The sequence below is a fragment of the Lontra canadensis genome, unplaced genomic scaffold (genome assembly GCF_010015895.1).
Source record: "Lontra canadensis isolate GAN:19392208 unplaced genomic scaffold, GSC_riverotter_1.0 scaffold12, whole genome shotgun sequence".
Lineage (NCBI taxonomy): Eukaryota > Metazoa > Chordata > Mammalia > Carnivora > Mustelidae > Lontra > Lontra canadensis.
In genome coordinates, this window is record NW_022631006.1 from 19,417,929 (window position 1) to 19,441,449 (window position 23,521).

General features: G+C 37.9%; 1 protein-coding gene across 3 annotated transcripts in view; it reads left to right on the plus strand.

Annotated features, from left to right (window-relative positions):
- The window catches only part of INO80 (INO80 complex ATPase subunit), a 131,724-nt gene that overhangs the window by 17,792 nt on the left and 90,411 nt on the right, over positions 1–23,521 (plus strand). For all 3 annotated transcript variants that reach the window (XM_032856804.1, XM_032856805.1, XM_032856806.1), the window contains exons 2-7: positions 10,885–11,070; positions 11,345–11,514; positions 11,607–11,674; positions 13,705–13,872; positions 18,122–18,242; positions 19,335–19,549. In XM_032856804.1, coding sequence (XP_032712695.1) covers positions 10,928–11,070; positions 11,345–11,514; positions 11,607–11,674; positions 13,705–13,872; positions 18,122–18,242; positions 19,335–19,549 — 885 coding nt within the window. In that variant the 5' untranslated portion in view covers positions 10,885–10,927. The remainder of the gene's footprint in view (positions 1–10,884; positions 11,071–11,344; positions 11,515–11,606; positions 11,675–13,704; positions 13,873–18,121; positions 18,243–19,334; positions 19,550–23,521) is intronic.

Consider the following 23,521-nt stretch of genomic DNA (forward strand, 5'->3'; position numbering starts at 1 on the left):
TATATATATATATATATATATATATATATATGTCTTGCAGTTCTTTGGTTAAATTTATTCCAGAGTTCGTATCCCTTCCTCCCTCCCTTTCTTTTCCTTTCTTCCTTCCTCTTTCATATTTTATTCTTTTTGATCCTGATGTAAATGGAATTATTTTCAGATTGTTCATTGGTGGTATATAGAAATATTATTTATTTTTGAATATTGGTCCTACAGTGTGCAAGATTACTGAGCTTGTTTGTTAGTTACAATAATTTTTTAGTGCATTCTTTAGGATTATCTATCTATAAGAATCTATAAATAATAGTTTTACTTCTTTCCAATTTGGGTGATGTTTATTTTAATTTGTTTTGTTTTGTTTTCCTAATTGCTGTGGCAAGAACTTTAAGTACAGTTTTGAATATGAATTATAAAAATAGACAACCTTGTCTTATTCCTGATTTTAAGGGGGGTAGCATTCTATCTTTCACCATTGGAAGGATGTTTTGAGTGTTTTGTAATCACTCTTTATCAGAGTGAGGGAGTTCCCTTCTACTTCTAGTTTGTTGAGCGCTTTTATTTTGAAATGGTACTGCCTTCTGGCAGGTCGTTTTTTCTGTATTAATTGAGATGTGCTCAAGTAGTTTTCATCCTTTGTTCTGTTAATGTGCTATAGAATATTGATTGATTTGCAGATGTTCTATAAACCTTCCATTCCTAGGATAAATTCTGCTTGTTAATGGTGTATAATTCTTTTTATATGTTGCTGGATTTAGTTGTTAATATTTTATTGAGGATTTTTGTTTCCGTAAGGGATAGTAGCCTGTAGTTTTCTTGTGATGTCTTTGGGTGGCTTTGGAATCAGGGTAATGCCAGCCACAAAGAATGATGTGGCAGTTGTTCTTTCTTCTGTGATCAGGAAGTTTGTGAAGGATTGATATTAATTCTACTTTAAATGTTTGATAAAATTCACCAGTGGAGCCATTTGGCTTGGGTTTTTTCCTTTTCCTTTTTTTTTTGGTGGGAAGTTGGAAATAATAAATTTTATATGGTCATCAGACTACATGTTTTCTGTTCTTTGGGTCATAAATACATAGAAGGATCTTCCACCTGCTGTTTCCTCATCAAACATGTAGATATTTATAACTAATGTAGATAGTAGGATTGACTGATTTGTTATATGACATTTAACATGAACTCATAAATATTCATTTTTTCCTGAATTCCCATGGCACTTTGTCTGTCCGTCTTTTAAGTGACTTCCCAAGTATGCTTTTTATTGTTATTTGAGTCTTACCTCCTCTATTAAACTGAATCCTCTGAAGGAAATACCTGTCTACACTGTGCTTAAGAGTTCAGCAATTGAAGGGCTGAGTGAATGAAATGTTACTTTGGTATTCATGTGAAAATTTACAGCTCACTTCTCTTTGGTCTTATTTCCAAGTATTAGAATATGAAATGCATTCATTTGACCTGGTCCTGCTATTTGTGCTACAGTCCTGCAAATTATCAGTGTAACCGGTTGATCTGATTCAGTAGATCACATTCAGTCATAAGGGGTTTGGGCTACAGAGTAAGTTACAGGAGAGCAGAGGTGAGAAATTCAGTTATTTTGTTCCTTTAATGTTTATAGCCTTTTGTATAAGCCTAGAGCCCATAACCTCCTACAGGCTATCTTTAGTCCTGCAAATGCTTTCAAGCTATGTAGTTGGGGGGCACCTGGGTGGTTCTGTCAGTTAAGCCTTGGGCTCATGTCTCAGGGTGCTGGGATCTAGCCCCGCATTGGCTCCCTGCTCAGCAGGGAGCCTGCTTTTCCCTCTACCCCGGCCCCTCTCCCTGTTTATGCTCACTCTCCCGCCCAAATAAATAAATAAAATCTTTTTTTTTTTTTTTTAAAGTGCATTTAAAAAGCTCTCTCCTCGGCGGGGAGCCTGCTTTCCCCTCTCTCTCTGCCTGCCTCTCTGCCTACTTGTAATCTCTGTCTGTCAAATAAATAAATAAAATCTTAAAAAAAAAAAAAAAGAATTTCTTAAAGGCATATATAATTGAACTCTTTTTAGGTATTTGACTGAATCATTGATGGCCCCATCTGGTCTTCTCTGAGCTATTTTGATAGGTACTTTGCCCAAAAAATGGTCAGATAAGTCTGGATTCCTCTTTGAGAGAGACTCTAAGTACATTAGCATATTGAAGACTAAAAATTCTTAGGCCTAATGTTAATGGCCTTTAATATTTTTTAATATTAATGAACATTTGCTAATATCTTGATCTAGTATTCAGAGAGGTAAACTTTGGGAAATACTTCTATAAATGATTGGTATGAAAACAATTTTGGGCAGTGTCTATAAAGAGAAATCAGAGATGAAAATAGAGTTAAGTATAGAAAGTTTAAATGTGTAGGTTTTAGGACAAATACTTGTTAATGGCCATCATTGTAATTCTGGTACATTATGAGGTGGTCATTATACCTTCTTACCATTGCTGTTACAGGAAAAAATATTAAAGGTCATCCCTCTCTATTTAAAAATTAAAAAAAAAAAATTTTAAACCAAGCCAAAAACTTCTAGATTAAGCTACCATTTGAACAGTGCTTTTTAGCTTATCTCCATCCAGAGATAGGGTGGCTTTCTCTCCAAGTAATTTTAATTATTTTTATTAGGCTTTTCATTTGGAGTAAGATGAAAATCCTATCCTTGGGTAAGAATTGGCAGTTGGTGCAGGTATCCTCAGATTCTTATCTAGAAGTAACACTCGGATCTCCTCTTACCTCCCAGTATTTATCTAAAGCTTGTCTGATAGACAGTTTTTATGTAGGATTGCCCAAAAGATTTTCACTACATGCATTCTCCTGTTCAGTAAGTATGGATAATGAATAATTGAACCCATTCTGCTTGACTTTGTGTTACCTGAGTTTTGTATCTTTTCATTTTTTCTTTCACCCCCAAATCATGTATCCAGGATAGAAGTAGAGCCCTATTTATGGTCCTGGACCATAGATTGTCTTTATGTAGGATGTAACATTAGAATTAGAGTTCTGTAGCCATGACCTTTGACACTATGCATAAAAAAGCAAATTAATATGGTCATTTGTAGGGATCCTGGGTGGCTCAGTGGGTTAAAGCCTTTGCTTTAACAGAATTTTGGTGGACTCCACGTTTGGAATAAAGAAAGTTCCATAGGGGCGCCTGGGTGGCTCAGTGGGTTAAAGCCTCTGCTTTCCGCTCAGGTCATGATCCCAGTGTCCTGGGATCGAGCCCCACATCGGGCTGTCTGCTCCGCGGGGAGCCTGCTTCCTCCTCTCTCTCTCTGCCTGCCTCTATCTGCCTACTTGTGATCTCTGTCTGTCAAATGAATAAATAAAATCTTTAAAAAAAAAAAAAAAAAAGAAAGTTCCATGAAGGAGGTAAAGAAGAAATAGTCCAAGAAGTTGTCAAAGGCATGGAGAGTATCCAGAAGCAAGTGTCAGTCAACAGTTTTGACTTCTGTTCGTACATTTTGGTAAATAGTGCTTTATCAGACAAAGTGGTTCTCTCAGCCTTTTCAGACCCAACACTCCCTTTTTTTAAATTATTATTATTATTAATTTTTAAGACTTTGTTTATTCATTGGAGAGAGAGAGAAAGAGAACATGAACAGGGGAGGAGCAGAGGGAAAGGGAGAAGCAGACTTTCCCCTGAGCAGGAAGCCCCAATGGGGGCCTTGATCCCAAGACCTGGAGATCACAACCCACACTGAAGGAAGACACTTAACCATCTGAGCCACCCAGGTGCCCCCAATTCTCCCTTTTTAAAAAATACATTTTATAGTGTTTTCTATCCCGAAATGAAATCTATAGGTAATATTTTATACATAAATATGTATACACTTATATGTATATATAAATTTAAAAAACAGTATGTGCCCCAATTGTAATATATTGGGGAAAAAAATAAAATAATTCAGATATAACTTATGTATTTTAAAATGTGACTATGTGGGGCTGATCCACAGTGGATGACATAACGAAGTAGTTCTGTCTTTGCACCAGGATATAGAATCACCTTGATGGAAGAGTTGAAAATGTAGAGTGATAAAAATCTACTTGTATTTGTGACTCAAATACCATAAAGAATAAGAGGAAAAAGAGGGAACTACAGTAGAATAGAAAAGAATGGGGAGATATGCTCCTCCTCAAGCCCTTCAAGATGAGGGGGAATGAGTTCAGGTTTTTGAGGACGAGGGAGAATTGTTTGAAATAATCTTTGTAGAGAATGAGAAACAATTAATAAGAGGTGGGTAAAAGAGTTTTTGAGAAAGTCATGTGCTCTGTTGAAGTTGGATAACAGCTGGTGGGTCAGATTAGCACAGCCCTGTCATTTCCTTTGGAGAATGAGAGAAAGACAAATGTAGGAGATGAAAGTATAGGTTATTAGTGAAACCAGTTTTTCAGCTTTTTGTTGTTGTTGTTAAGATTTTAGTTTTAAGTAATCTCTACACCCAACGAGTAGAGATTTTAAGTAAACTCTACACCCAACAACTCTGAGATCAAGAGTCTTGTGCTCTACTCATGGAGCCAGTCAGCGCCCCAGAGAAGCAGCTTTTAACAGACTAGTTGAGGCAACTGGGTTGGATAGAGAAGCCACCAGTTTTAAAGGTGATTAAAAAAATAATTGAGGATGGTGGTGATGGATGGTTGGCACGACTATGTGAATGTGCTTAATGCCACTGAACTGTACACTTGAAATGATTGAAATGGTAAATTTTATGTATATTTTACCACAGTGAAAGGAATCTAATTGAACACTTCCATTAAAATATTCCTTTATGGGGCGCCTGGGTGGCTCAGTGGGTTAAGCCTCTGCTTTCAGCTCAGGTCATGATCTCAGGGTCCTGGGATCGAAACCCGTGTTGGGCTCTCTGCTCAGTGGGGAGCCTGCTACCCACCCCCCCCACCTCTCTCTGCCTACTTGTGATCTCTGTCAAATAAATAAATAAAATCTTTTTTAAAAAATCTTAAAAAAAATACATATTCCTTTATTCTCCAGGTATCATCATAAAACTACTTGTGGAGCTATGTCAGAAACTTCATACTTGAAGTACCTCCTCTCTTTAGCCTTATAGAAATAAGGGAGTACCTCATGCTTGCCATTTCAGCCATCAGTGGTGATATGCTACAAAGTGATTCTGGAAGAATCAGACTGCAGGATTGATGCGTACTGGGAGTCACATGGGGGCAGATATTGAGTATTGTTAAGACTGTAGAAGTAACTGATCTTTCCTGGACAAATTGGTTCTGGGTTCATGTTCATATACAGCTTAGTTATTGAGGAATTATTTTTTGAAACTAGTTTTTTATTTAATCACTCAGTATTACTTTGTAGTCATGTCTTCATACCTTCTTAATTAGGACCATTTTTATTATCAGCCAAAATAAGTACATGAGATAAATTTTCATTTTATTTTTTTAAGATTTTATTTATTTGACTGAGATAGTGTGAGAGGGAACACAGCAGGGGAAGTGGGAAGAGGAGAAGTAGGCTTCCTGCTGAGCAGGGAGCCTGATGAGGGGCTCCATCCCAGGGTCTTGGTGCAGGGCTGGATCAGGCCTTTGGGATCCTGACCTGAGCTGAAGGCAGATGCCCAACTGACTGAGCCGCCCAGGTACCCAAGATCAGTTATTTTTTAGTGAAACATTTAGGAGGGAGCCAAGCAGCAATTTTATATGCTTTAATTTATATGTATGTATATCCAGATGAATTATATGTACTCTCAGAGAATTTTGCTGTATTTTCAAAACTGTGTTTCTTTGAAATCTTTTGGAATGGGTGCATGTTACACTGAAAAGTAGAACCTGTTGAAGGCTTAAAAAAATCTTTTACATTCTTTTCTCTTTAACTGTTACTAAAGACTGCTATTTTAAATTCATGAAATTTACCTCATTTGTATGTATAATTCAGTGATTTTTAAACAAACTTACAGAGTCATACAACCATCAATACAGAGTGTATTTAGAACTTTTCCAGCTTTCCTAAAAGAGATGTCTCATATCCTTTTACAGTCAGGTCCCCTTTATACATCCAGCCAACCACTAATCTACTTCTTTCTTTCTTTCCCTTTTTTTTTTTTAAGATTATTTATTTATTTATTTATTTGACACAGAGAGAGAGAGAGAGAGAGAGAGAGAAATCACAACTAGACAGAAGTAGGCAGAGAGGCAGGCAGAGGGAGAGGGAGAAGCAGGCTCCCTGCTGAGCAGAGAGCCTGATATGGGGCTCCATGCCAGGAGCCTGGGATCATGACCTGAGCCGAAGGCTGAGGCTTAACCCACTGAGCCACCCAGGCGCCCCACTAATCTACTTCTTGACTATAGCTTTCTTTTTCTGGATATTTCATATAATTGGAATCATATAATATGTGGTCTTTTGTACCTGGCTTTTTTTTTTAAACTTAGCATAATGTTTTCCAGACCCAACCATGTTGTTGCATGTATCAACTGTTTATTACTTTTTATTGCTGATAATATTTTTTGTGGGTATATGTCTTGTTTATCCATTCACCAGTTGATAAATGTTTGGATTATTTTGCCTTTTTCTTTTTTTTTAAAGATTTTATTTATTTTTTTGACACAGAGAGAGAGACAGCAAGAGTGGGAACACAAGCAGGGAGAATGGGAGAGGGAGACCCAGGCTCCCTGCTGATCAGGGAACCCGATGAGGGGCTCGATCCCAGGGTCTTGGGATCAAGGCCCACATTGGGCTCCCTGCTCAGTGGGAAGCCTGCTTCTCCCTCTCTTGCTCCCCCTGCTTGTGTTCCCTCTCTCTCTGTGTCTCTTTCTGCCAAAAAAGCAACAACAAAACAGTTTAGCTACGTAATCAACTGAGCCACCCACCACCTTGGGACACCTTCCCAAAAAGGGTTTTCTTCTAGCACATAACACTATAAACAAATTAATGTGTTGCCTATTTAACCTAAAAATTATGCCAGTATCCTCTTCAGTAATTCCAGGACTAAATTTTTACATCAGTATTGAATTGAACTTTAGGGAGGACTGTTCCACTATTAACATGTTATTCTGTTTTAGTGTCTTTGTAAGGAAATCAGTTAAACAATGATTATTGACAGCTTCTATTAGCCATTTTTTGACCTTGAACTAAAAGGACTAATCTGTTCAGTTTAACATAGATCTTAGTTGATGCTTTTATAAAACCCTGCACCTCAGTGAGCAAAAATGGTTTCTAGACAGATATTTCAAAAAATGCAAATAAAATTCTAAGTGATCTTTACTCTGCAGAATTGGTGCTTTAAAAATAATGGCTCGGGGCGCCTGGGTGGCTCAGTGGTTTAAGCCTCTGCCTTCGGCTCAGGTCATGATCTCAGGGTCCTGAGATCGAGCCCCACATCAGGCTCTCTGCTTGGTGGGGAGCCTAATTATTTAAAAAATAAAATAAAAATAAAAATATTTGGCTCTTGGGATTGTGTTCTTCACAACATCAGAGCATAAACTCAAGCAACTTAAGAGGTAGAACCTGTCTAGGGAGACAGTTTGCTGAGATTGAAAAAGCACCAGTTTAGAAACTAAGAAACATGGCTCTGTAAAAGAGCTCAGGGAATATGAACAAGTTATCTAATTTTTCTGGTTTTTAAAAAATTTTTAAACAGTTTATTTATTTATTTATTTAAAAGATTTTATTTATTTATTTGACAGATCACAAGTAGGCAGAGAGGCAGGCAAAGAGAGAGAGAGGAGAAAGCAGGGTCCCCACTGAGCAGAGGGCCCGATGTGGGGCTCGATCCCAAGACCCTGAGATCATGACCTGAGCCGAAGGCAGAGGCTTTAACCCACTGAGCCACCCAGGTGCCCCAAACATTTTATTTATTTATTTGAGAGGGAATGAGAGAGACTGAGCACAAGAGAGGGGAGGAGGGAGAAACAGACTTGTGCTGAGCAGGGAGCCCTATGTCGTACTCAGTCCTGGGACTCCAGGATCATGACCTGAGCTGAAAGTAGTCGCTTAACCAACTGAGCCACCCGCCACCCAGGCGCCCTGGTTTTTAGTTTCTTCATCTGTAATATGACCTAGTTGGACTAGATAATCTCTTGACCCCTCCCAACTCTGAATATGTGAGCATACACTGTTTGAAAATAACTGGGATTTCTTACAAAGCCCTTTCACATATACTTAATTTTATCCCTAAAAGATTCTCTGAAGTAGAGAAGGCAAGTCATTTTTAGAGGATAGATAGAAAAGTTAGATATAATTTTTTTATTATTATTATTTTTTAAAAGATTGTATGTATTTATTTGAGAGAGAGTGCAAGCTGGGGTGGGGAGGAGGCACAAAGAGAGAGGGAGAAGCAGACTCATTGTTGAGCTGGGAGCCCGATATGGGGCTTGATCCCAGGACCCTGAGATCGTGATTGAACTGAAGGCAGATGCTTAACTGACTGAGCCACCCAGGCGCCCCTGTTATTTTTTTTTAAATATTAATTGAAGTATAGTTGATATATAATGTTTTATTAGTTTCCGGTATACAACATAATGATTTGACACTTCTGTGCATTACTCAGTGCTCCCCACTCAGCATAGTTACCTTCTGTTACTGTTATGTTATTATTGACTATATTCTCTATGTTACACTTCTCATCTCCATGACTTTTTTATTTTATAATTAGATATTTGTATACGAGTCCTTTATCAGATATACAATCAGATATACAGTTATACAACTTGCAGTTATTTTCTTCTAGTCTGTGGCTTGTTTTCATCTTTTTCATGATATTGCTTAAAGTACAAAAGTTTAAAATTTTCATGGCCTAATTTCTCAGTTTTGTTTTTTTTTTAATGGATTATGCTTTCAATAACATATCCAAAGACTTTCTGCTTAACCAAGATCACGAAGATTTTTCCCCTGTGGTTTCTTATAGAAGTTTTACAGTTTGGGGTTTTACACTTAAGTCCCTGTGTCCATTTCGAGTTAACTTTTATCCATAGTGTGAGGTAAGGGTTTTTTCTTTAAGTATAAATTAATCTTTTTGTATGTGGATATCAAGTTGTCCAACACAATTTGTTGAACAGATTGTCTTTTCTTCCTTTGAATTGCCTTGGCACCTTTATTGAAAATTGACCATAAGTGTAAGCGTTTTTTGTTTGTTTATTTTTAAAGATTTATTTATTTATTTTTGAGTGAGAGCATGCAAGCAAGCAGGGGTGGGGGTTGGGGGGCAGAGGGAGAGAGGGGGAGAGAAAATCTCAAGCAGACTGCCCTGAACACAGAGTCTGACATGGTGCTTGATCTGATGACTTGAAATCATGACCTGAGCTGAAATCCAGATGTCAGGTGTTTAATTAATCTGCCAGGCATGGTTGTTTTTTGTTGTTGTTGTTTTTTAAACCCCAGCTATTCTTTTTTTTTTTTTTTTTCTTTTTTTGAAGTCAGCTGTATGTCCACTGTGGGACTTGAATTCAAGACTATGAGATCAAGGGTCATATGCTCTTCCGGCTGAGCCAGCCAGGTGCCCCTGTAAGGTTTTATTTCTGAATTCTCAAGTCTGTTTTATTGGTCTTTGTGGTTATCCTTATGGCACTATCATACTGACCTGATTACTGTGGCTTTATAATATGATTTAAAATAAAAAAGTGAGGGCACCTGGATGGCTCAGTTGATTAAATGTCTGCTATTAGCTCAGGTCATGATTCTGAAGTCCTTGGAAGGAGCCCCACATCAGGCTCCCTGCTCAACGGGGAGCCTGCTTCTCCCTCTCCCTCTGCCTCTCCCCCTGTTTGTGTTCTCTCTCTCTCCCTCACTCTGACTCTCTTAAATCTTTTCAAAAAATAAATGAAATCAGAAAGTGTAAGTTTTTCAACTCTCTTTTTTTTTTAAGATTTTATTTATTTGAGAGAGAGAGAGAGCATGAGTGGGGGTCAAAGGAAGAGAGAGAAACAGGCGCCCTGCTGAGCAGGAAGCCTGACTCCAGGCTTGATCCCAGACCCTGAGATCATGACCTGAGCTGAAGGCAGACACTTAATCAACTGAGCCACCCAGGCATCCTGAACTCTCTTCTTTTTTAAAATTATTTTGGCTGTTTTGATTTCTTTGCATTTTCACATAAATTTAAGAATTAGCTTGTTAATTTCTGAAAAGGGAAAGGAAGCCTCCTGGGGAGATTATGTTCACTCTGTAGATAACTGGAGGAGAATTTTTAACATATCCTTCAGAAGAAAGATCATATTATATAGGAAACTTTTAAAAACTATGGTAAAAAAGAGAAGACAACTCAAAGGTGTTAATGATTTCCTTTAACACTGTAAGGTAGCAAAGAAAATACTGAAGCTATGTAGCTTTGTTTCTTACTCTTACTTATACTCTCTTTGCTTCAGTTTTCAAAATCATTTCTGTATTTTACACTTTACAGAATGTTTGCAAGTGTGTAAAATACTCTGACAATATCTCTGTTCCCTTGTAAATGGAATATCTCATTCATATATACAAATTGTAAATACAAAAAGAAAAAGGAAGCCGCTCTTTGGAAGGTAATGCTGAGAACTGAGAACAAGTGTTCCTCTAGGAGGTGTACAGGAGAGCTCGTGGTGTAGATTTAGGTAATTGTGAGTAATTGTTCATTGTAGGACAAAAGGTAAGTGGGTGTAAATTTTAAGTTACTCTTTCAAAAAAGTATAATACGATTTTTTGTTGTGACATATGACAGTATTTCTATATTTTGGTGGTTTTCCTCATTCTTCTAACTTCTGCCCTTGCATTAGGAAAAAGTGCCTAATAAGAACTTTATTATGATCTTTCTACAGACTGTTGTCTTCTTGTCTTGTGTTCTAGAAAGTCTGATTTCTCTTCACATTGATAGCAAGCAGGCCAAATAAAGGGAGAATAAGTAGTATTCTGTCTTTCACTGCTTAATCTCATTCTGCAGCCGAGAAGTCGGAGAGCCTTGTGCATGAAGACAGATTTGTTCTATGGCCTCGGAGTTGGGTGCCGGGGACGATGGCGGCTGCACTGAGCTGGCAAAGCCCCTCTATCTTCAGTACTTGGAGAGGGCCCTCCGGTTGGACCATTTCTTGCGACAAACATCAGCCATCTTCAACAGGAATATTTCTAGGTATGTAATTACATATTCCCAATATAATGTTTGACCACCTTCTGATTCCCATTATTTCTGGTTTAGGGTTAAAGTATTTTATGATTTTTGGTATGTTTGATATTTTTTCTTCCTTCTTTCAAATAGAACACAGTCATCTTTTTTAACCCACTGAGCCACCCAGGTGCCCCCACAGTCATCTTTTTTAAAGGATCAAGTTCTTCTATCTGCTAACCATAAATTACAGTATTTTGCTGGGTCAGCTGTGATTGTAGATTTATTCTTCAATTTATAGTGATGAGAGTGAAGATGGACTGGATGACAGTAATCCTTTATTGCCCCAGTCTGGGGATCCCTTAATTCAAGTTAAGGAAGAACCTCCAAATTCATTGCTTGGAGAAACTTCTGGAGCAGGCAATTCTGGAATGTTAAACACATACTCGCTGAACGGAGTTCTGCAGTCAGGTCAGTGTGGTGTGAGATCCCTGTTTGGACTATCAGTTCTCTTGGGGCAGTCTTCCTTTCATTTTTGTTGTTCTTTATGTTTCTTTACACAGAATCAAAATCTGACAAAGGGAATTTATATAACTTCTCTAAGTTGAAGAAAAGCAGAAAGTGGCTAAAGGTAAGAGATAAGGCAAATGTTTATAATTCAAATAACCTACTAAAATTACAAATAGAAGGGAAAGTTATTGACTCATTCTGACACATTAGCAGAGATTTCTCTAGACATGAGTCTTCTGTGGGTGTGATTTTTTGAAGAGATTATAGAGGAAAATCTAGAGGCCTCAATGAAGTTCATTTTAGCAAACATTTTTTATTATAAAGCCCTGTGCAGAGCAAGGAGTAAAAAAAATTGAGATCCTTGCCCTCCCTGGCTCACATTGTAATCAGGATTATTAATGTCTTTTTCGTTAGTTCTTGAGTTGTTGGGATGTTGATTGAGTACATCCTACCTGCCAGATACTATTATACACAGACAGGGTTCTTGCACTGTAGAGCTTACATTGAAATGGGGGGAGGCAGTGAGTAAGTCTGTAAACAAATAAATAAAATGGCTTCTTTAAAGAGGTAACATTTCATCTGATTTCTGAATGGTCAAAGCTATGTGAATGTTTAAGAAAAGAGCCTTTCAGGGCACCTGGGTGGCTCAGAGGGTTAAGCCTCTGCCTTTGGCTCAGGTCATGATCTCAGAGTGTTGGGATCAGGCCCCGCCATCAGGCTCTCTGCTTGGCGGGGAGGTGCTTCCCCCTCTTTCTCTTTGCCTACTTGTGATCTCTGTCAAATAAATAAATAAAATCTTTAAAAAAAAAAAAAAAGAAAAGAGCATTTCAACCAAAAGAAACATAACTGTAAAATTCCTGAGAAAGGAGGCAACTCAGTATGTTTGGGGGAGAAAGAAGGCTAGTATAGCCGGAGCACAATGAAAGAGGGAATGGTAGAAGATGAGGTTAGAGAGCCTGATTGTGTAGGGCCCTGTACACCATGTTAAAGAATTTGTATTTTATCCTGGTAAATTTCTGTGTGTATTTATAGGCAATATAGAGTGTTTCTATATTTTCTGTGAGTGTTTATAAGCAAGGAAATGGTAGACTCTTGTTTACACTCTTTGAAGATTACTGTCATTGGCCCAGCTGAATTAAGGGTAGCATTTCTTCTGTTGAAACGAATTATTTATTTATTGTTTTCTTGTGAAGGAGCTCAAAGTAATTTAAAGGCATTTTTTCATTATAATCATGAGGTCCTTTAAAAAGCTTATTGTAAAAGGCCATGCTCAAAGTAATTTAAAGGTGCTCTTTCATTATAATCGTGAGATCCTTTAAAAGGTTTATGGATAAAGGCCTAATTTGGTTCATATCAGTGAGCCTTTAAGCTGTTGGCAATGCAAAAATCTTTGTTTAGCCATCACATTCTTAAAAATTGAGATACCATTCACATGCCATAAAACCCTTTTAAAGTGTGTATTATAGCAAAGTTCTGTACAGCCATCACCACTAATTCCAGAACATTTTCATCCCTCCAGAAAGAAACTCTGTGGTTATTAGCAGTTACTTCCGATCGCCCCCTGGCAGCCACTAATCTGTTTTCTTTCCCTACGGATTTGCCTGTTCTGGATATTTCATATAAATGGAATTATATAATATGTGACCTTTTGTGCCTGGCTTCTTTCGCTTAACATAGTTTTCAAGGTTCATTCATGTTGTGGCATATATCAGTACTCCATTCCTTTTTATGGCTAAGTAATATTTCACTATCTGGATAATAAAATCAGTTCATGATTTTTTGGGTTGTTTCTGTATTAGCTATCATGGCTGGCTTGCTTTAAACTCAAAGGTTGTGGGTTTTTTGTGGGTTTTTATTTTTTTGTTTTCTTAGTTTTTCCCTTGGTATTTGACAACTAAAATATCCTACATAGAGTTGTAAGTACTTAGTGAAATCCAGCTTTGTTGCTGTTTATAGCATTTCCATATGTTAGTGCTCTTAAATTCATGCCCACTAGGTTCAGTTGGTATCCTTTTCTTTTCTGCATCAGTTGGGAAACTGAAGTTACTGTCTTCCAGCTGTTTTTATTCTTGTGTTGGGAAAAGATGCTTGGGTTTTAGAAGGATTTGCCCCATAGTGACAGATTCCATTCCCATTTCCTTCCGTTTGCAGAGCATTCTGCTAAGTGATGAGTCCAGTGAGGCAGATTCTCAGAGTGAAGACAATGAAGAAGAAGAAGAAGAGGAAGAACTCCACCTCAGCAGAGAAGAACTTCATAACATGTTGCGGCTGCACAAGTATAAGAAACTTCACCAGAATAAGTATAGCAAAGACAAGGAGGTAAGAGAGAGTTTCAGTGGAAATCTCAAACCTTCGTGCTGTGTACTTAATTTAGCCTGTTTTTAACATTCATTGAAGACACATCATTGTACCTTTAGATGGTGGTGGTGGTGATTCTAATACAAGCTTTATTGAAATATAGTTCACATACCAAAAATAGCCTTTGAAATCAAGTGTACATTTTGGTAGTTTTTAGTATAGTCATAGAGATGTGTAACTGTCACCACTACATGATTCTGAAATGTTTTCTCCAAAAAGAAACCCCACTCCCCTTAGCTCTTATCTTTCATTTTCTCCCATTTCCCTCAGCCCTAGGAAGCCACATAGTGCTATAAATGTGCCTGTTCTAGACATTTCATGCAAATGGAACATGTGGTACTTTATGTCCATCTTCTCACTTAACATGTTTTCAAGGTTCATTCATATTGTAGCTTGTATCAGTACTTCATTCCTTCTTATTGCAAAATCATATGCCATTATGCGGGCATACTGCATTTTACTATCCATGTATCACTTAATGAATTAATTGGATTGTTTCTATTTTTGGGCTTTTAGAAATGATAGCTATGAACAGTGAGTTGTTTTCATTTTTTGGCTGTTACAGATAATGCTGCCATGTTGATTGGTGTACAAGTCTTTGGTGTGCACATTTGTTTTCATTTTTCTTTTGTGTATACCTAGAAGAGGAATCACTGGGTCATATCATAACTCTGTGCTTATCATTTTTGAGGAACTGCCACACTGTTTTCCAAAGTGGCTGCACAATTTTAAATTCTAGGGGTTCCTTTTTTAATGCACTTGCTCTTTGGAAGTGTCCCTATCTTGAAAAAAAACTCTTCTTACTAACATTAGATTGATAATGGTTTTTAGTGACAACTACTTGAATACTGTTATCAAAGCCTTCTGATTTTCGTTGGAAGTGTAGTGCTTTGAACATAATGAGCAATAGAATATTTGAAGACCTAAAAACTTTGTAACAATTGGTTAACATCCAAAGCTAGTTCAGAAAGCTTTGAATAATATGCTAAAGGTTAGGGGTGCCTGGCTGGCTCAGTCTGTTAAGCATCTGACTCTTGATTTTTGGCTCAGGTCATGATCTCAGGGTTATGAGATTGAGCCCTGGGTCAGGCTCTGCACTGGGCATGGAGCCTGTTTAAGATTCTGTCTCTTCCTCTCCCTCTGTTCCCCCCTCACACCCCGCCTCCACACCTGGAGCTCTCTCTCTTTAGGGGGAAAAAACATATCTGTATATCTATTATCTATATAGTTATATAGATTTGTATATGTGGTGAAGTTTATAAACCTGCAGAAATAACAAGTAGTAAGGTATCTGACTGCTTTGACAGAGTTCCTTCTTCAAGTACGGTGCTAGGCATTTGGTGCTTGAAATATTTGGTCTTATTTTTTTTAGCGTAGATGACATAAAATATTAGTTTCACTTATAAAACATAACTGATTTAACATCTCTATACATTATGTTATGCTCAAAAGTATAGCTACCATTTGTCACCATACAACACTATTATTATATCATTGACTGTATTCCTTGCGCTGGGCCTTTTATTCCCACAATTTACTCATTCCATGACTGTATTTCCCACTCCTTTTCTCCCGTTTTGCCCAACCCCTGTCACCCTCCTTCCCTCTTGACAACCAACAGTTTGTTCTCTCTTCAGGTCTGATTCTGCTGTTTGTTTTTTAGATTCTGCATATGAGTGAAATCATGTGATATTTGTGTTTTTCATTCTGACATATATCACCCTATAGGTCTATCCAGGTTGTCACAAATAGCAGGAGCTCATATATGTGCATATGTGTGTGTGTGTATGTGCATGCACATGTGCCACATTTTTATCCATTTACCAAACGTGGACACTTAGGTTGCTTCTGTGTCTTGGCTCTTATAAATAATGCTGCAGTAAACATGAGTGCATGTATCTCTCTCTCTCTTTCTCTTCTTTTTTTTTTTTTTTAAACATTTTATTTATTTATTTGTCAGAGCACAAGCAAGGGGAACGGGAGGCAGAGAGAGAAGCAGGCTCCCCCGCTGAGCAAGGAGCCCACCGTGGGGCTCCATCCCAGAACCCTGGGATCATGACCTGAGCCGAAGGCAGCCGCCTAACTGACTGAGCGACCCAGGCACCCCACACGTATCTCTTTGAATTAGTTTTTTTATTTTCTTTGGGTAAATACCCGGTAGTGGAGTTATTGGATAAGATATTTCCACTTTTAGTTTTTTGAGGAACCTCCATACTGTTTTTGAGATTGTCTGTACTAATTTGCATTCCCACCAGCAGTGCATGAGGATTCCTTTTTCTCTACATCCTCACCAACACCTGTTTCTTGTGTTTTTGATACTAGCCATTCTGACAGGTGTAAGATGATATCTTGTAGCTGATTTGCAGTTTCCTGATTAGTGGTGTTGAGCATCTTTCCATATGTCTGTTGGCCATCTGTATGTCTTTTTCAGGAAAATGTCTATTTAGGTCCTTTGCCTGTTTTTTTAATCATATTGTTTGTTTTTTGGTGTTGAGTTGTATAAGTTCTTCACATATTTTAGATATTAACCCCTTATTGGATATATAATTTGCAAGTATCTTCTCCCATTCAGTGGCTTGCCTTTTTGTTTTGTTGATGGTTTCTTTCGCCGTGCAAAAGCTTTTTATTTTGAAGTAGTCTGATCGTTTATTTTTGCTTTCGTTTCCTTTGCCTTATGAGACATATCTAGAGATGTTGCTATGGCTGATGTCAGACAAATTACTGGCTCTGTTCTTTTCTAAGGTTTTTATGGTTTTAGATCTCAAATTTAAGTTTTTAATCCATTTTGAGTTTATTTTTGTTTGTAGTGGTAGGAAGTGGTCCAGTTTCATTCCTGTGCATGGGGCTGTCCAGTTTTCCCAGCACCATTTATTGAACAGACTGTCTTTTCCCCATTTTATATTTGCCTCCTCTGATACAGATTAGTTGGCTATATAAGCATGGATTTATTTCTGAGTTCTCTATTCTGTGTTGTTGGGGGGAAAATTTTTTTTTTTTAAAGTATGCTCTACGTCCAACATGGGGCTTGAACTCATAACTCTGAGATCACAGGTCACATGGTCTATCAACTGAGCTAGCCAGGTGCCTCTTATCTCTGGGTTCTCTGTTCTGTTCCACTGATCACTGTGTCCCTTTCTGTGCGTGCACTCGGCTGGTTTGATCACTACAGCTTTGTAGTGTATCTTGAAATCTGGAATTGTGATACTTCCAACTTTGTTTTTCTTTCTCAAGATTGCTTTGGCTACTTGGGGTCTTTTGTGGTTGTGTACAAATCTTAGTACTATTTCTTTTAGTTCTTTGAAAAAATGCATTGGTATTTTGGTAGCGATTGCAATACCTGGTCTTTTTTAAATAGAAGTAAAACATATATATGGGAAAGTTCATAGATTTTAACTACTGTAGTTCAAAGAATGCTCATTTAATTTTGACCATTGACAGGGGACCTTGTGATAGTTCTCCATGTCACTCTTCTGTCCTAGTTTCAGTTCTTGGACTGGCTGGAATCTAGGAAAGAGATTGAGGAATGGACTATTTACACTTATATTCATATGTATCCGTTGGTAATAAGTGAGATAAAATTAATGTGCGCCTTGGGGGGCCAACTTAAAAGCAGTGTTTGAAAGAATCTCTCTCTGGATAGAAAAAAACAATCGATTATTCATGTTAGAATTCTGGCAGTGTAGGCATTATCCATAATACTGTCAGCCTCTATTAGTGGGATATATAAAGAGTTAAAAAGCTTGAAAGATAGGAGAATGGGGGTAGCTAGTGACTCTTTGATCCAGATAGACCAAAAGCCAGAATAAAGGTATCAAAACCTTACTAAATTGGTGGACTTATTGGTAATAGAAATATGGTTTATTTCTTGTTGATGAATTCCATGCAGAGTCCCTTCTGCAGTTAATTGCATCTCTCAAGTATGTGTCACTTCCAAGCAAATATTCTGGTGGAAATTCAGAAGCATGAAGTGTTTTCCTTTCTTAAGTTATTTTTAGCAACTTGCCATGTATGTACCTGATGAACCCATTTTGTTTTGAAGTAAGGAAATAGTTCACTTTGAGGTACTAAATCTTTATGGGTCTTTTTGTGAGAAGAACATCATATTTAGGAGCTTTGGTTTTTCTCCGGCTCAAGTTTTTGTAGTGAAGATGATTTGAAGGCTGGCTTAGAACTCAGACCCACCCCATAAGCCTCCCTGTCTTTGCTTCAGTTGCAGCAATACCAATACTACAGTGCAGGCCTGCTGTCCACATACGACCCTTTCTATGAGCAACAACGGCACCTCCTTGGACCCAAAAAAAAGAAATTCAAGGAGGAAAAGAAACTTAAAGGTGAGCATACTGCCCTGCCTTCCATATTTACTCATTCTTAGTATCAGGGTTGTGTGTAGCCTGGTAGTACATTTGGACTTTGAATGTGATCCATGTAGTAGAAACTTGCTTTATCTGGAAAACCCTAGTCTTCCCCTAAGTAATAAGCATTGTTAACCTTATTTCATATTTGGTTTATAATCTTTTCTAGAATTAAAAAGACATAAGGACTGTGGATTCCTAGCCAGAGGTTTAAGCCAGTTAGTTTATCCCTTTTTTCTTCTACATACTCTTCCAAACATTGAAACTGTTCTGGGAGGGGAAGAAGTTGATTACACACAGGGAAGTATGAAGAGCAACCTGAAGTGTTAGGAATAAGTCATAATTGTTACCGTATGTGGAACTTTTAAATAGATCACCTCTTGATAATCTTGTGCAGTGTTTGTTTGCATTTTTGCCAGGAAGTGTGTTTTCCTCCCTTACTGAACTTTAAGCATCTGGAAATGAGGAAGGAAGTAGGAAGGGAAAGTTTTAAACTATCTGTACAAGGCAGATTTTTGCCCCTGAAGGTATGAACTCTACTCAGAAATTCTTTTCAGCCTTCTTCCCTTTCTCCCACATCTGCTAGTTTATCTCTATTTTCTTATCCTCCACACTCTCACTCCCAAATTAGTTTTTTATTCCATGTATGATTTTCTCTTCACAGGTTGTAATGTCCTATCAGCACATTGTTTTCTTTCTTTGTTATTTCTCTTTAATCACCTTACATTGCCGCCAAGTAGAAATGTTTCCTTCCTCTTGGCCATTACTTGAGCTCATGGTACTTTGAAATCTCCTTTCCTGTTGTTGCGTTCAACAGAAATTCAGTTTTTAGATTTTATTCTGTGTTTTTCTTTCATGTCAACATAGAGAGTATCCAGTGTTCTTTCCCAAGGTAGCGAGATCTTCCTCTTGGAATATTCATGGGCCTGAATTGATAAAGAGATGAACATTGCCAGCCTCAAGTGGAATGAGGAAAGAACCTTGAACTGTCTTAAAGTGATGAGGTTGTTTGTGGCTGTCCTCTGTGGAAGGGCAGAAATGCAGGGTTCTCAGTGTCTGTTTCCTTTGCAGCTAAGTTGAAAAAAGTAAAGAAAAAAAGGCGAAGGGATGAAGAACTTTCCTCTGAAGAATCTCCTCGTTGCCACCACCACCAGACCAAAGTCTTTGCCAAGTTCTCTCATGATGCACCACCTCCTGGCACCAAAAAGAAGCACTTATCCATTGAGCAGCTTAATGCTCGTCGCAGGAAAGTATGGCTCAGCATTGTGAAAAAGGAACTACCAAAGGTACGTGGGTGCCTCCAGCATAGGAGATGGAAGAATATTTTGTCTCCCTGCCCTCTAAAGAGGAGCTGTGAGAGCTAGATACCTTCACAGTGTTCAGAAAAGAACCTGATCCCTTGAATTAAGATCGTGTTGAAGAGTACCCTTGACAATCAACCATTTTTCTAGATTTTGGTCAGAATTGGCGAGACAGTTATTGTATGATGTTCGTTACCAAAAAATGGAGGGAAACCTCTTTGAGAAAGGAAAGCAGTTTTTTTTTACTTATAGTAGTAGAGATTTGACAGCAAATTGATAGGTAGTAATAGAGGAAATTAAAATGAAATGGTAGACTTAATGTTTCTTAGAGAATCTGTAAATATTTGGATATTACTGAATAACCACAGGCATTGGAAGAAATGTAAATGATGCAAGAGAAAGATGTATAAGCATTCTTTTTGCTCTTTTAATTTGTTTGGGTTTGATAACATTTTATTTTGATACAATTTCAAATTTGAAAGTTTCAGGAAATGTGCAAGTAACTTTACTCAGTTACTCACCAGTTGTTTGCTTTTTACTTAATTGCCTTATAAATTGTGTGCAATCCTAATAGAAAAATGAAGAGGATATTTTCTGAATTTAGGAAAGTTGATACTAACCTCAGAAAAGTCTGTGTGTAAGAATTGCTGGAGAAGAGAGGGAGACAATAAGAGACTCTTAATCTCAGGAAACAAACTGAGGGTTGCTGGAGTGGAGGAGGCTGGGTGGGATGGGATGCCTTGATGGACATTGGGGAGGGTGTGTGCTGTGGTGAGGACTGCGAGTTTTGTAAGACTGATGATTCACAGACCTGTACCCCTGAAGCAAATAATACATTATATGTTAATAAAAAGAAGGGGGCATCTGGGTGGCTCAGTGGGTTAAGCCTCTGCCTTGGGCTCAGGTCATGATCTCAGGGTCCTAGGATCCAGCCCTGCATCGGGCTCTCTGCTCAGCAGGGAGCCTGCTTCCTCCTCTCTCTCTGCTAGTCTCTCTGTCTACTTGTGATCTCTCTCTGTCAAATAAATAAATAAAATCTTTAAAAAAAAGAAGAAGAAAGAAAAAAACATAAAAAAGAATTGCTGGAGAAACACTGAAAAAGCACCATCAAATATATACCATAAACCTCTATAATTAAAACAGCATAGTACTGCCACCTGAATAGGCAAATAGAACAGTAGAGTAGACTAAGGCACTTTTTAATAAATCATGTTGGAACAACTAGATAGCCATTTGGGAAAAGATTAGGAACATTAGATGTTTCTCACACATATATTCCAAATGTATTTGGGCTCTCAATGTAAAAAATGAAGCCATACAAAGACTAGAAGAAAGCTATTACATTGCTGTTTAACCTCGGCATAGGAAAAGTTTCTATGTGTAACTCAGAGGCAATGAAAAAAAATTGGTAAATTAGACTAAATACAAATAAATTTTTTCATGACAAAAGACAACTGACAAAGTGGGGAAAATTATTTACATTATACATCACAGTCAAAGGGCTGTTATCTCTAATTAATAAACTCTTAAGAAATTAAGGGACACTTTTGATACAGGACCAGAGCATGGGAACACAGCTAGATCTCAGAATGTCAGGTGCAGGAGACCTTCCTAAAGTAACTTTGTGAGAGAGGGATTTTAGTTATCACCAGCTGCACTTGGAACTTCTGAGCCTACAGCAGCAAATGCAGGTTTAAAGGAAATCACCAGAAGCATTCACAAAGGAAACAATTTTCACTGAGAAACAGTTGGCAGATTTAGAGTTCTTGTTCAATAAGAACCTGTACCCTGCGCCCAGCCTTTAGAAAGAAATGGCCTCAAAACTGGAGATACATCCCACAGGACTATAGGATTGGTTCAAGAACCATAGAGCAAAACTCAAGAAAACAAAACAGCAGCAATTAGCTGGGGTAGAAGTCAAGACCAGCTCTTCTAAGAGACATGGATGCCCCTCCAGCATCCCTTGATGGTGCCTACCCTGCTTCCCTGCTTCATACAGGTCATCGGATACATTCCTTCCAACTCAGCTATGCTTCAATTTTAAGGCTCTCCCAGACCATTCCGTTGGCCACAAAATAGTCCATTTTGGCTGCTGCCAAGATCCTAACATCTACTCCCTTTGTCCCATTATGGATCCTTAACTTCTTTCCACAAGCTTCCCTGGTAATTCTCTTGGTTCTTCATCTCCGCAAAGAACTTAGAGAAATAAGCCAGACACAAGGTCCCATGTTATAATGATTTGCAGTGTTCCCATACGAGACAGGTACAAGATCTACATGACATGGATGCATTTCAAAAACATGCTCCATGAAAGAAAAAAGGCTCAAAAGTGATAGATCTACATAGTGGGTTATTATAGTTAAAAAAGAAATAATGAGGATGTTTCTGAGATGATAGTAATTTCTAGGATGTGCTGTTAAGTGAGAAAAGCAAACAAAAACAGGTATCTACAGTATTTACCTTTCACGTAAGCAAAATAAGAATATAAGAAAATACACAAATCCTCATTCATGCAAAAGAAATTCAAGAAAGATAAACCAGAAACCAAAGTGTTGATTTCTTATAGGGAGCAGGTGGGGAAAAGGTAGAAAGAAGGAGGGGAATGGACAGGTTAGCAGGGATAAGGGGGGGGTCTTCAAGTACATGTTTTTGTATGTTGGACTTTCAGGATCCTAGTGATGTTTCGTATGTCCCTTACATGCCCCTATAATAAAACCGTTAAAACCAACCAGGATGTGGGTGAAGAATGAGATTGAAGGGCTATGTGGACAAAGTATAATAAAGACAGAAACAAATGCTTACCAGCGTTAGAAATGAATAATAGAATCAAGTTGCAGGGAGTGGGGAAAGAAAAGGGCTCATAGAAGTAACTGAGGAAGTCAGTATTTTGGTTGGATATGTAAGGCTGAAAACCAAAAGAACTATACATGAATACTACAATTGATATAGTAAGTGTTTCTTAGGAGAGGAGTGGATGAGTAATTTTGGAACTACTTTAAATGCATACTAGAATTGAACAAATATGTCATAGTTGACAGCCAGTTTGTCATACTGTTGGAAACGCTAACGTGAAGCCTTTGAAATTCATGGGTTTTGATATGTATACGGATAGATGTGTACAGAAATGTAGTTGTATGTGTATGCATAGGTTAGTATGCATATGTATTTATTTTCTGTCTCTTTGCTGGGAATGCCTAGAAACAGTGACACCCTGGTAACAATGAGGGTATCTTGTGCCCAGGTCTTGATTTCCAAACACCTTTATTCTCTAATAAAAAGGAACCAGAGCTCCTTGGAGAAGTAGTTTATTCCAGAACTTCGCAGGGAAAATGTAAGATGAGCCTTAAAACTTCTTGGAGTGTCAGAAAGTAAGGAAGTGCTTGAAGAAAGATGAGTGTGGGGGATTGTCAAAAGAACGCAAGAGCAACCTAAAGGAGTTCCTCATGGTCAAAGTTAGAATAACTGAACACCAAACTTGGTAATAATAATAGTGGGGTGCCTGGGTGGCTTAGTTGGTTAAGCATCCACTCTTGATTTCAGATAAGGTCTCATTCTGGGGTTTTGAGTTCAAGTCCTGGATTGGGCTCCATGCTGGGCATGGAGCTTACTTAAAAAAAGAAAAAGAAAAGATAATACTGAATTTTAACATATAGATTAAAAGAAATACCTTTGAGTCCATATTCTTTTAAATAAATAAGCAAATAAGTAATGTAGAAGGAATAGCTCTTCGTTGCAGTAGAATTCCGGTTAATGAGCGCAGAAGGAAGTAGAGAACCCTCATTACACAAATACCACAGTGATAATTGTTGCAGGCTGGATCCATTGATGAAGACTGAAATTAGAGGATGAAGGTTAAAGGAGACACAATTTGCACAGACCAAAAGCATCTACTCAGCGTACATATAAGCACAAAAAGAAAGATAGTAGCTATTGTGGTGAAAATTGGCAGAATCTACC